Below are 13,417 nucleotides of genomic sequence, written 5' to 3'. Positions count from 1 at the left end.
AATAATTCTTAAATTAGCATAATAGTCAATATGAGTGTGTTTAGTATTGCGGTAGCTATTGTGGTTGTGGTTTGAAAAAAGTTGTTTTATAAAAAGTACTTTTAGTTGAGGTTGGTTTGAAAAAATAGATGTTTGGTTAAAACTGTGGTTGAAATTGAGGTTGAAGAAAAAGTAGTTTAATGTGTTTGGTTAAAAGAATGCTTTTCAAATTGAGGTTATAAAATAATATATATATATATATATATATATATATATATATATTGATGGTTTTTAATTTAAATATTGTAGATTTAACTACTGTTATTACATTATGAAATAAATAATATTGATATCAAATATTTTTTATTATTCCATTAAACTATGTGCAATTTCATCACGTACGAAATATATCCAACAAGGACTATATTTTCCATGGTTTCTTAAGTGCGCAACAACAAAAACTGAATTTTTTGTTACGTCATCAAACGATCTCCTTCTAATTTTTTGAATAAAACACAATTACAAATAAAAATAAAAACTGAATTTTTTTAACTGGGTCGGACCCGGCAAGAACATAATTGGGCTTGCGATCAAATTCTGTAAATGTTACGTCATCAATTGATCTCCCTTTTAATTTATGTAGTGTTACTAAATAATATTAAACACTAGTTTTTCGAGTAAAATATATTTTTTAAAAAAAATAATTTTTTTTTAAAGTAAGTAGATATTCACCTGACACTGTTCACGTGAACAGTGCCAAGGTGACTTATATTTAGCTGGACACCCAGGTGAATTATATTCACCTGCAGACGTGAGAAGCAGCTCCCAGCTGCTTCTGATGAAACGGTGTTTCACCAAAAATATCCATGTGTCCCACATGAAAAGCAGGTGAGTTTTTATGTTACCAAACGTAATGTTTACGCGGTGAACTTTAAAAGCAGAAGCTACCGCGTAAACAAACACCCTCGTAGAAGTACCACCTACATAACTAGATGTGTTGCGCCCGGTTGCTACCTGCAAAACTAGTAAATTTAATTTTTGTTCTTGCATGCATGCATGTTTTTCCTAGAATTTATATATACATATAAAAGTCTATGCATAGTTTATAAAGTTACAATAACCATGAAAAAATAATAAGTCAATGGCTAGTAAAAAAGATGATATGGCACAAAAAACAAAAAAATAAATAATAAATAAATGAGACGTTGTATATCGGAATTTCAATAATTAATGACACTCTCAATATTACTAAAATTATATATTCAAAAATCAATATGCATTTTTTATAAAAATATAATAACCATAAATAAAAAAATTCAATGACTAAAAATCATAACATGACACAAAAGATTTAAAAAAAAATAATAATAAATAAATAAATAAATAAATGAGACATCAAAGATCGAAAATCTAATAATGACACTCTTAGTATTATTAAAAAAATATTAATGAGATAAAATTCATAAACATCATATAAAACCAACTTTAAATCTAGTAATAAAATGCAAGCAAGTGAGCACACCATATTTTTAAACAATATTTGTCACGATTGGCTATTTCAAGCTCAATGGTGGTACAATTCGAAAGGAAAGAAAAAGAGAGAGAAAATCAGTGTCTTGAATCCTATTGAAGATGTGTGACCATGAACAACCACACAATTAGCTATCTCAAGCTCAATGGCGATACAATTGAAGTTATCACTCTGTTACAAGAATAAGCCCTTTTCAAGCATTGTATGTGGTTATCCTCCTTCCAATACAAAGGTTAATTCTGCGGCAACTTTAGTAGCAACTGTGGAAGAAGTCATTCAAAGAAGGGTGAGTATGGATTAATTACAACTCAAAAGAGCTCGAAAAAATTAAACAACGACAAAAAAGGAGTTCAAGTAGGAGATTTGGTTTACTTAAAACTTCAACCTTACCTTACAAGATTATACAGAAGGTGGGAGAAGTAGCTTGTAAGCTGCAATTGTGATCCAAGCAGAAGTTAAAAGACAATAATAAACAAAGAAAGAATAGATCTTCATTTAGAATATATCCTCATCTAATAGTGGTAGATTCACACCTAATTATTTAGAATCATCTATTATCGCAAGCTCAATGAAATTAAATTGCTAGAAGGTGTTGCAATTCATCTAGTGTTTCACTTCTCATTAGTCAAGAAGAAGGTTGGCAATAATGCAGTTACAATCTCTGCAATTCGAATGACTGGTGAGGATGGAAAAATCAAAGTTAGTCTAGTAGCAATCTTTGACAAGTTCTTCGATGAAAAAGGGTAGCCGTGCAGTAGTGATGGGTTTGATACAATGATAGAGAATATTTCAAGAAGATGCCACCTGGGACGAGGTAGAGGAATCAGCAAGGCAATTTCTTAATTTCAATTTAGATTCTTGGGGACAAGAATCCTTAAAGGGAGAAGAGGCATTGATACGAGCTTTGAGTTCACCGTGGCTTGGAAATCAAGGAAGATCAGTGATTGACGTGTGATAAATGCAGAGACTATAAGAAGCAGTAGCAGGAAAGAGTAACATAATGGAATAATACATGTGAAGATTAATTGGTTAGGCTCTTACAGTTAGTTGAAGCAATTAGTGTTAGTTAATTCAGTTAGAAATCTGGAAATAAAGAACTTGGAAGGCAAGTATGCAGAACTCTCTCTCTCCCTTCAATTTCTTCTATCTCTCCCTCAACTTCTTCTTGAACAATTGCTTGTTAAGGAGAGATTTTAACAGGCAAGCGCATTAAAAAGGCACTGTGCCCAAAAAAAAATTTTCTGCAATGAAAAACTAAACCGCAATGCTTTACCATTAAATATTAATGAATTTTAGCCCCAACTAAACTCTCAGAAACTTGGAACTACCACCTAAAATGTCATCCAAGAGTAAAACCAAAAGAAGAGGTATCTTCATGTTCGAGCCCTGTGGTTGCTCATATGATGGCCACTGGAGGCTTACATGATCGTTAACTTCAGGGCCCGTGGGATTAGTCGAGGTGCGTGCAAGCTGGCATGGACACCCACGTTAAACTAAAAAAAAAAAAAAAGGTATTTGATGCCATCATCAATTGGTTTGGTTCAATTTGAATAAATAAATAAAAAATCTAACCAAACCCATTTTTTTAAAAGGAAAATGTGAACCAAACAACCGGTTCATACTGAATAGTTTGGTTCCGTTTTCTATTCAAAAAAAATTAATTTAATCCATGGGGTTTTTAATTGACCCGACTTTGATATAATAAGCATGGGCTTTTTTTTTTAATTTTCTTATTAAAAAGAATTTGGTTTTCAAATCTTAAACAGTACAGACTGGTTTTTTTTTAGTTGTTGGTTTATATCCCAGGTAAGTTTATATATATAAATTTTTATCATTATTCATTTATTTTGCTCACCCCTACTAATAACAGAAGCGGAGAAAGATCCATAACTTCGTAGACAAACCAGCTAATAAATTCCTTGAAGAAAATCAAAGGGCAATTGGAAGCCTTCGACAATGGTTAGAAACAATGAAGAATGCCCCTCTTTTCATTTGTATACTTTGCATATAAACCACTGTTTAACTCCCCCAAACGAAATTGCTGCCTAACGAGTCGATTCCATCATTAGATTTATTTATTTTTTTAAAAAAAAAAGAGAGGGTAAAAGCAGCTTATGATTGGCACCTGTTGCAGCGTTTCTGTTTTTCTGCAACTTAACTACGTAAAAATGACAGGCCATGCGGAAACCAGACAGGAAGTTATATTTTCACTTTGCAACTGTTGAAGCGTCAGCAAATAATGAGAAACTATTTCCTCTTTTCCGTTGTTAGGTAACAGGAATTTGATTGAACAATGTTTGTAGGTAACAAACTAAACACAGTGATGAAGTATCGTGTCCACAACTTAATACAAGATCTAGCTTTTAGCTGTTGAGGTTCCCCTGCAAAAATTGCAGTGCACTTGGAATGTCATCAGGATATTAATATTGACATACCCTATCACCACCTTTAGTGCTTCTGTGTACCCAGCATTCCGTGCATATGCAAGATAAGAATACACTTCCGCCTCTTTCTAATTGAGCAAAAATCACGTTTAACCTTCAATTTTCCTTCAAGCTCCGGTCAACAAATATCTTCAAATGTTGTTAGAACCCCCCAGTGGACCAACTCCAAAAGTCCTCTAAGCATATACTTCATTTACAGGACTCAACAAAATCTCACAATTTTGCGCGCTTTAAGTACACGACCACAGCAACGCCTGCTAAAACAACACCAGCTGCCAAGATGCCAGAGCGGAGAGACACCAATCCAGCTCTCTGGGTGGTAGTTGTAGTTGTACTCGACGGTGATGTTGTTTGATGACTTGGATCATAATAGTCAAGGTGCAGCCTTAAAACCTGAGATAGAGAGACAAAGAAGGGGAGAGAGATTGAGTCCCCTGAAAATGACAAATTAAGACTAATCGCACAATCTAACTTGCATATCATATATTTTCAAATAGAACAATAACGATGCAATGACAAAAGAAAACAAAAGGAGAATAATCAAAACCAAAATAGCAGATATCATAAGACGTAATCTTCACTCTCCTTTTTTTTTTAAAAAAAAGGATTTCCATAATCGTCTGAAGTCTGAACCCATCATGATCAAAATAAACAAAAATCCTACCATTTTAAATCATATGAGCTCATCAGAGTCCTAACTTGAACCATAAAGACCCGGTTCACACATGAATCCTTTGTCATTTAAAGGCTACTTCATGGTCCTATACCTTTTAAAATCTTCACATTGTAGCTTTGCGACAGCATACCAAACACAGGTTGTATCTGTTACAATTACAGCACTCACAATAATGTGGACAAAATGACACAATGACTACTACATTGCAGACAAAATGCATTAAAATGTTATCAAGCATAAGGATTGTGATGACATCACTCCAACTTTAACAGGAGCACCTGTACTTAGCCATAAACAAGGACGGATCCAGACTTTCACATTTGGGAGGGTAAAAATATAAAAAATCTATTTTGGGGTGGCCATTTCTTTAGGATTTATTTGAAAAGTTTCTAATGACGAGGGGTATTTTGGACTTCTTCAAAACTTTAGGGAGGACAAAGTCACCCCTGGCTTCCCTTTAGATTCGTTCCAGGCAATAAACTAATGAAAGAAAGATTTATTTTCCTACTCTGGCATGCACATACATACACAATATTGATTATGCACGTGACCTTTTCACTAACAAGCTCCACTTTTTTTTCTTTTTTCAATCTACAACTAAGTGGGTTGACAGTGGAAGGAGGGAAATGGAGGAGAGAGACCCAAGATAACATGGATGGAAACGGTATAGAATGATCTAAAATCTCTCGATATTGAGGCAGACTTGGTTTATGATCAACCTGAATGGTGTAGAGGATCCATATAGGGAACCCAACTAGTCTGGGATAAAAGCTTTGTTGTTGTTATCTACAACTGAATGGGTCTTTGGCATCGCAGCAGAAGTGGAAAGAACACCTAAACACATAGAGCTGTGCCACTTTGAATAATCTAGCAAATGTATTATTCCACTAAATATTTATACCCAAATCTAAATATAATACTATTGGCAAAATATTACCTTCAGACCCCCTGATCTAGCATGGTTAACAGCACTAATGAGATCACCATCAGTTGCAAGCAAAACTTTATCACCTTCATCATCTTCATACTGCAAAAAAGGAATTAAAATATGCTAAATATAGTCAAGAAGATAAATGGCAATACAGGATACAAATCGCATTCATATAATTATAATCCTATCTTACCAAAAGTTGGGGTCGGTCTTGCTCATTATCAGCACCAATCCTTTGCAAGACAGTAGAAAGAAGCTCATTTAAATTCTCAGTGCCTGAAAAAAAGAGGTAAAGGAAATATAAGATTTACTTTGGGTTTTATTGGATAACTTTTAAAAGATACAGTCACCAAAACATCAAGTTAACATGCTCTTTTCTATAACACTGTTTCATCATAATACCAAACACAATTAAAATCTTAATCTTCGTGTTTTTCACATCACTATCATACGGGACCCTAAATATGGTTAAATGTCGGTCTATATTAGCATATAAAGTAACATTCAAATCAAGTCTCACAAGCTAAGAGTCCACACAACAATTAAAAAGCACATCATCATTTCAATCACGAAATCCATGCCAAAAGCTTAACATATTCCCATTTCCCCGTGAAGTAAAAACATGATGTAATTTAACCTCAAATTTAGCTGAAGCAAGGAGACTGCATGCAATGGTGAATTTCATTATTTTTTTTAGTTAACATGGTCTTTGTCCATAATTTCTTAGTATATATCAAAAATCATTCCAAAGTGTGCCTGCAGTTTGTGAGCAAAAGTAAAATACAAAATAAAGTAAAATACAAAATTTGTTTAGTTCAGAAATGACTCATTCTCAACAACATTACTGTTAATGAACACTTACCACAGTTGAGTCGATGTACTCGGCCTTTTAGATCCTGAAATTTGAAGGCAAATGAATTTCCAAGACCAAGAGACGGATACCTTCCCAGTTCTGTCGCATCTGATGCCATTAGTGCAGACATTTCACTGAAAACAACACCTTGTAGGTTTAGTTACAGAAACAAATAAGTCCCAGGGTAACATCAAAGTATGACAGCGTTAGGAAGACCTTTGGGTGTCATAATCATCTGCTGGTTCTAAAGCAAGAGCAGAATCCCAGAACTTTTGCATCATTGTGTTGGCCACGTCATTAACAGCTCCAGAGCTACTTTCAACCTTGTAAAGTTTGAAATGGGCCAGTTGAGTTTTGAAAGAATGAAAACAAAATACAACATAAGAAAAAATGACAATAGAGCTTATCTGTGCTTCAGTAGCATCTCTAAATAAGAAATTTATCTAATTTATAAAATTCATTTAGCAGCTATAATGTGAAAAATGGCTTTATCTGGTAATCTTTCTTAAACAACATGACGAGCACGTGTTGGCATTGGTCCAACCAAGGGCCTGCTAGGGACTACAGTGATGTACTTCCAAGCACTCAAAGAAACTTGCACATTGCGTTCAGTCATCCAGTGCCAAGTGTCACAGACCAAAAATAGGGATTGATGAAGGTTCAAAGGTAGAAATGCAGGAAGCTCTTTCTTGAATGTCTATAAGATTAAAAATGCACATGAAGGAGATGAAAACAGCAAGCAGCTGTATTAATGTTGACATTGTGCACTTCACAATGTTGAAGTTGTAACAATCAAAATGTTCGAAGAATGGTGGTTTACTAAGCTATACAACAAAACAGTGACATGATCACTATGACATGGTTATCAACTTAAATTCCACGGCCTAGTGCTTGAGAGTTGGTAAATGGTTTTTTACTCGCTCAAGTTTCTTGACTGAACTAGTACTTCAATTGGAAATGAAGAAAAGGCAAGGAAAAAGGCATTTCATGGTCCAAAAATTTGCTTTATCTATGGGTGACAAAATATTTCTACTTGACATAAAGTTTGAGCACACATCCCCAAATCTCAAAACGCTTTACCCCCACTCTGGAATACATATCATTACTACAAGCTGTGTAAGAAATGAAGTTACCAAGGAAATTGCTGCGTGAGTTATCTGCAGAACATCTAAACATGCAGCAACAGACCCATCTGCCCAACAAATGTTAATTAGATTACTTGAAAAGAAAATAAACAGTTTTGAGGATTGAAGATACACTCACCCTTATCCACAACAGGAAGATGCAAAAACTTCCCATCATGCATTACATGTAATGCATCGAGAATTGTTGTTTCCAATGTTACACATTCAGGGTTCAGTGTCATTACCTGAAGCATTAATAAAAATATCAGAGAAATAATGCAAGGCATCAACAACTCTCAAAATAATCCAAGCTCTTATTACAATATGCAAGTTACATCAAAGGATTCATTGAGAAAACATGAAATGTAGGTTTGTGCATTCAATATAAGGCCAATGTTGGGCAAAAAAGAAAATGAAAGCTCCCCCACAATGAAATGGAAGGGAAGGAACCTAGCTAAAAAGCTGAAGAAAAGGGACCGGCCACAATACCTGTGTCGCCAGATTAAGAAATGAAGGGGAAATGTGCAGAAGGGGAAAAACACATATCAAGAAAAATTAATGTGAATATTATACGTATCTTCAAATATAGCAATAAAATATCAATTGTTGGCAGTGCAAAAGAAGTAAGTCATAAAACCATTAACTGTCCACAGACATACAACCAAATACAAAATCTAAATGATAAGAAAGGGACGACAAATTACGAGTCACCAAAAGCAATTATGTGCAGCTGGCTACTTCTCATAGATAAAACAATGCTGGTGAGCCAACAATTTGTTTTTCAATCAGTATCATGCATCATAAATTATGCATAAGAAATCAGAATCAGGAATTCCCCATAAATAGCATTAATCCTCTCCATGGTTACTTTCATACCAGGGACAGAATGAAACATTATATGAAGCTTAAATAGCTACCATCTTTATAAAAAAAGTTAAACAGGTGGATGAATAAACAAATAACCTCCCATGCATTGTTCTTTTATTCATCCACAACAATGGTGGCAGCTAGCGGAATTACAGCTTAGATGATCTAACAAATTGAACCTTCTAGCACAACTGAAGAGTTAAAACCATACAACAAAGTGCCAAATAAGAAATAACAACGTATATGGTTTTCACAACAAACCTTTTCCACAAGAGTCAACTCAGGAGAAAGATTTTGTGCCACAACTCGCATGAGAATATCCTTTGAACTGCAGCAGAGCAGCATTAAAACTGAGAATGGACACCACAGACATCAAAAAAGAAAAAAAAACACTGGATCTCATATTACAGACATCAAAAATGTTCCAGAAACAATTGAGTAAAGAAAAATCCGGGTAAGAAAGATAAGTACGTGAGTATCCCCTGAATTTTGTTCCCGGTCACAACAATAACTGAATTAACCCGCAACTCCCGCATCTTTTTTGTAGCAGCATAGACAGGATCTGATGGTGAAGCAATTGCAACCCTGGAAGCACGTAAAGCTACAAGAATTGGTAACACAAGTACACCCTCCACTATCTCAAAACAAAAGCTGTACTCAGAACAAGAAAAGTTCAAGATAAAAAGGTTACTTTGACTGTTCACCAATAATTGTTGACAAGGAAGGCTTGAACATCCGCTCCCTCAGAGTTTCTATGAAAGCATATGGAGCTGAAATGGAAGATGACAGGTCGAGGAAGGTGTAAGACAAAATATGAATAGATACATTTAAAGGAAAAGGAAAGACAAATATTTAAGAAAGAAACTACATTACATAGTACATTGTTATATATAACAAATATCTATTTTGTTGTGCATTCATTCATTTACTATTATTTTTGCATAAGTCCTTGCTTCCTTGGAAAGGAAATTCAAACATTTACGAATGGAAAGCAATTTTAAATGCAGAGTGGCAAGTGAATGTTAAATTGATTTTTTTTTTCCTTTCTGCCATAAAGATTAATAAGATATGTATAACATTGAGCACTTCACAACAACAGAAAAAGCAATAAGAAATTTATAAAAGCATGCAAGAAGAGAAAATGAGCATTTTCATATGTTGTTGCTAATGGTAATAATAAGAACAGCAAAGAGTAACAACCACACACCAGTAAAATTGTTTCCCCACTGACGCTCCACCCCTTCAACAGCAGCAGCGATGGCACTCCCCTGCTCAGCAGCCTTCTCCATTCTAGATATAGCATCATAGAGGCACCTTGTTATATCCAGCAATGCAATAACTTCACCATTCTCCACTACAGGGAGGTGCCTGAACTTGCCTGTTGACCAAAACACAACTATGATGCTGTTAAATAATTGCACTTGATTGGTCACAACAAGGAGTGTGTAAAAACAATCTGCAGCGTCAATGCTGAAAATTCACATACAACTATGCCCATTTGTTTTGTGGTTTATCACAACAAGGACATGCCATGCCTACACTTCTGAACTCCTAGATTACCCGACCACTTCCACTCCAGCAAACATCTATATTGTAAGCATAAGATTCTACATGACAAGTTCTACTGACAAATACAGAAATCTCAACAACAAAACCTTGTATATTACCCCATCAAAGAAATACCATGGGCTAAAATTCTTAGAATTCACATTATAGATCGATTCTTTCTCCATTGTTTCTCCCAGCTATGCAATTCAGACTCTTTCCCCATCTGCTCATACTATAATAATGAAAAACTATCTTCCTCATTCACCAAGCTCCAACACCAATGTAACAAGACTCGTGCACATCAACTTCAGATACAGGAATTTTCCTAAATTGTTTCATGCACAACCTAGTAGGATCAAAAACAAATTAACATGTGATAACAGTTTACTCTTCACCACCAACAAAATTTAAAATTCAAGTAGCCGTTTTAAAGCGAAAGTGTTGAGGAGTCTCCAAATTCTAACTCCCAAACCCCACCTCAGCAAGTTATGGCCTTGTGATGACCTTGAGTAGCATAATCACTTTCAATCACACAGAAATAAATCAGGCATTAAAAAGAGAAGCTAACCCTGCACCATCTTCTGTAGCGCTTCGATGGCTAATGAATCCGATGTGACAAAAATAGGATTTCTTGTCATAATCTTTGACACTATTGTATGCTCCGGCCTCAACCCCTCCGCGATTACTCTCGCCGAAATGTCCTACCCGCAACAACAAAAACATCAAAACACTATCCCTCACAAATAACATGGAAACAAACAATAGAACACGACAACATATGCAAAAATGAACCTTGTCAGTAACAATCCCAGAAAGCAACGCATTAGCATCAGTCAATAAAACAGCATTGACACGACGAGCTGCCATTCTCCTACAAGCATCAAATACTGTGGTTCCCTCCGGGATTGTTAGTGCTTTCGATAACTTCAGTTTCTTCACTGTCCTTTCCCCTCCCACAGACCTCCACAAAACAATTAATCATTCCAATTAACAATTAAATATTTAATTAATTTTACCTATCTAATTAAATTACAATTCACAAACATAAATTACAAAGATAAAAAACTTAATGAAAATAAAATAGTGAAAGCAGTAATTCAATTATGGAACCTACGATGGAGCGTTAGGAGAGGAGGGCTTGGAGGAGTTGCCGACTTGGGAGATGTTGGTGGTTGTTGTGCCGCCATTCTCAGAAGCTAGAGACGCCGATGAGGATGATAATTTCCTGGCTGTGGATGGGCCTCGTTTTTGGGTCAAACTGGTTCTCTTTGGAGGAGGAGGACCCATTTGACTGCTCATCTTCCAATTGAATCAAATTAGGGTTTTGACCAGGTTGATTAATGCAGGGCAAACCGAAATCGAAAAACAAAATCCAAGAGAGGGAGAGAGTTTAGGGTTTTGGCCCTCTCTCCCTCTTGGTTTTGAATTGATTGGGGGGTTTGAGGTGGAAGACGAACGACAGAATAGAACAGAAGAATGAGTTGACAAAAATATTTTTCCCACCTCAGCTGACCCTTGTTCAAAAATAAATGGAGATTAATAATTACTAATTAATAATGTGATCTAATAAAAGATAATTTCTGTTTCACTCCCTGTACGTATAGGGTCAAGTCAATTTTACTCAAGTGTTCCGTCCTTCTTCATTTCGAAAAGCTGTGGTTAAGCCTTTTTAAAAATTACAAATTATGATTTTTAAAAATAATTATAAAGTCATGTATGGAAGGGATTTTGATAGTAATTTTTATGGATTATCATGCTATTTGGAATTATGTTTTTGAATAAAAATACAAGAAAGTTTTACAAAAATAAAAAGCAGTGATTCTCGTACCAACATTTAGGTTCGAGAATGTGGTTGTGGTTGCTTTTCAAAGTAATTTTCACTTATAAATATATTAAAATAATATTTTTTTTTATTTTTAAAAAATAATAATCCTTTTAAATTTTTGAGTTTGAACTTTAAATTTAGAGTGTGTTTATTTTAGCAGTTAAAAAAGTTTTTGAGTGTTTTATGAAAATTTTATTTTTTGTTTTAAATTAAATTTTTTTTTATGTTTTTGAATCGTTTTGATGTAAAAATATAAAATAATATTTTAATATATTTTTAAGGGAATGACTTGGTTTTACTTAACTTGCAACTTTATTCAATAATATTTCTTACCATAAAAAATAATACTTAAAATAAGATAGAAAAGGAAATTTAGTTTTAGTTAATATGTAAACTTATTTAATGATACCCTTATCATAAAAAAACTATAAATTTATGGATTTTCATCAATTTATTGAATCATTTAAGCTAACTTTTCTTGGGATTTGTAAAATAAAAGTCAAATTTACCAATTCTTTTATGTACAAAATTTATAAATTTGTTTGCTTTGGGGCCCATATTTTCTCGATTATGGAGATAATTGGGAAGAAATAAAAAATATGGTGGAAGATGGATTTTTCTACAAATTCAGGGGCCACAATAAGTTTTTATCTGAAATTTGAATTTAAAATTCGTGAGGCTTTTGCTGAGAAACGAATGGTATTGGTGGCCCATTACTCGGACATGAGGCGTGATATCCACGCCACGTGTAAACACTCGACATTTTTTTGGCATCCATGATTTCTCTCCTATTTTTTTTGGTTCATAAATAAATAAATTAAAGGGGCATTAGGAATTAGAGGTAAGCAAAAAAAAACTAAAAAATTAAAAAAATCAAAAAAAATTAATTGAAAAAACCGAACCGTGAAAAAAAACCGATTAAAATTTTAAAAAAACTAGCCGGTTCGGTTCGGTTTTGGTTTTATAAGCCTGAAATCAAAAAAACCGAACCGAACCCAAACCAAAAAAACCGGAAAAAAAACCCGAGTCAAACCGGAAAAAACCGAGCCGAACCAGTTTGAGCCCTTTTTTGTCCTAAAAAAATCAAACTGAACCGAAACCAGTTAATTTGAACCAATTTTGTTTTTTTTTTTAAATTCAGTTTGATTATTTTTAAAAAAAAATTAAACCAAATTGAAAATAATCATTATTACAAGGAATAAAGTTATGTGGGCTTATTGAAACTCAAGACATGAGAAGCCCTAGCCTATTTTCTACTGGGAGTCCATAATGGAGAAGATATAAGAGGCATCAAAACCCTTAAACCCATAATGGCTTTTCCACACCCAGTAAATTTTTTTCTTTTTCTTTTCCAAAATTCAAAATTAAAAAAATGTATTATTCCAATACATGATTTTATTAACTCTATCTGAGAAAATAATTTTTCATTCCGCGCTACATGCATGAAAGTACCATGAAGAAAAGAAGAGTCTTTTAAACTCTTCGTTTACTACGTACTAGCTAGATGACAGATATTGTGTTTGGGACAAGGTTGTTGATTTTGTTTCGATAGATATTTTATTTTTTTAATTTGAATAAAATATTTCAGTTTTGTAGTATTTCGACGTGCCGTTTCGGGGTTATATTGTTTATATATATA

At 34.1% G+C, this 13,417-nt stretch overlaps 1 protein-coding gene across 1 annotated transcript; it reads right to left on the bottom strand.

Annotated features, from left to right (window-relative positions):
* Positions 1-3,747: 3,747 nt before the first annotated feature.
* Positions 3,748-11,474, bottom strand: LOC7455180 (CBS domain-containing protein CBSCBSPB3). The gene is made up of 14 exons (XM_002306248.4): positions 11,068-11,474; positions 10,746-10,914; positions 10,522-10,654; positions 9,613-9,783; positions 9,097-9,175; positions 8,877-8,990; positions 8,667-8,733; positions 7,678-7,783; positions 7,548-7,606; positions 6,631-6,737; positions 6,424-6,548; positions 5,755-5,837; positions 5,568-5,657; positions 3,748-4,347 (listed from the first exon to the last, which is right to left on the bottom strand). The coding sequence occupies exons 1-14, from the start codon at positions 11,250-11,252 to the stop codon at positions 4,168-4,170; spliced, it is 1,668 nt and encodes a 555-aa protein (XP_002306284.2). The 5' UTR covers positions 11,253-11,474; the 3' UTR covers positions 3,748-4,167.
* Positions 11,475-13,417: the final 1,943 nt, after the last annotated feature.

This window comes from Populus trichocarpa, chromosome 5 (genome assembly GCF_000002775.5).
Source record: "Populus trichocarpa isolate Nisqually-1 chromosome 5, P.trichocarpa_v4.1, whole genome shotgun sequence".
Classification (NCBI taxonomy): domain Eukaryota; kingdom Viridiplantae; phylum Streptophyta; class Magnoliopsida; order Malpighiales; family Salicaceae; genus Populus; species Populus trichocarpa.
Note: the sequence above shows the minus strand (reverse complement) of the source record. Positions and strands in the feature narration are given on the sequence as shown.

Bases quoted from the DNA above. Each gene is read 5' to 3' on its own strand.
- LOC7455180 (XM_002306248.4), bottom strand. From the start codon at position 11,252: ATGAGCAGTCAAATGGGTCCTCCTCCTCCAAAGAGAACCAGTTTGACC. The intron at 9,784-10,521 runs GTTAGCTTCTCT...TTTGGTCAACAG, and splicing joins GCTACAGAAGATGGTGCAGG to GCAAGTTCAGGCACCTCCCT. The intron at 6,549-6,630 runs GTCTTCCTAACG...TGTTGTTTTCAG, and splicing joins GATGATTATGACACCCAAAG to TGAAATGTCTGCACTAATGG.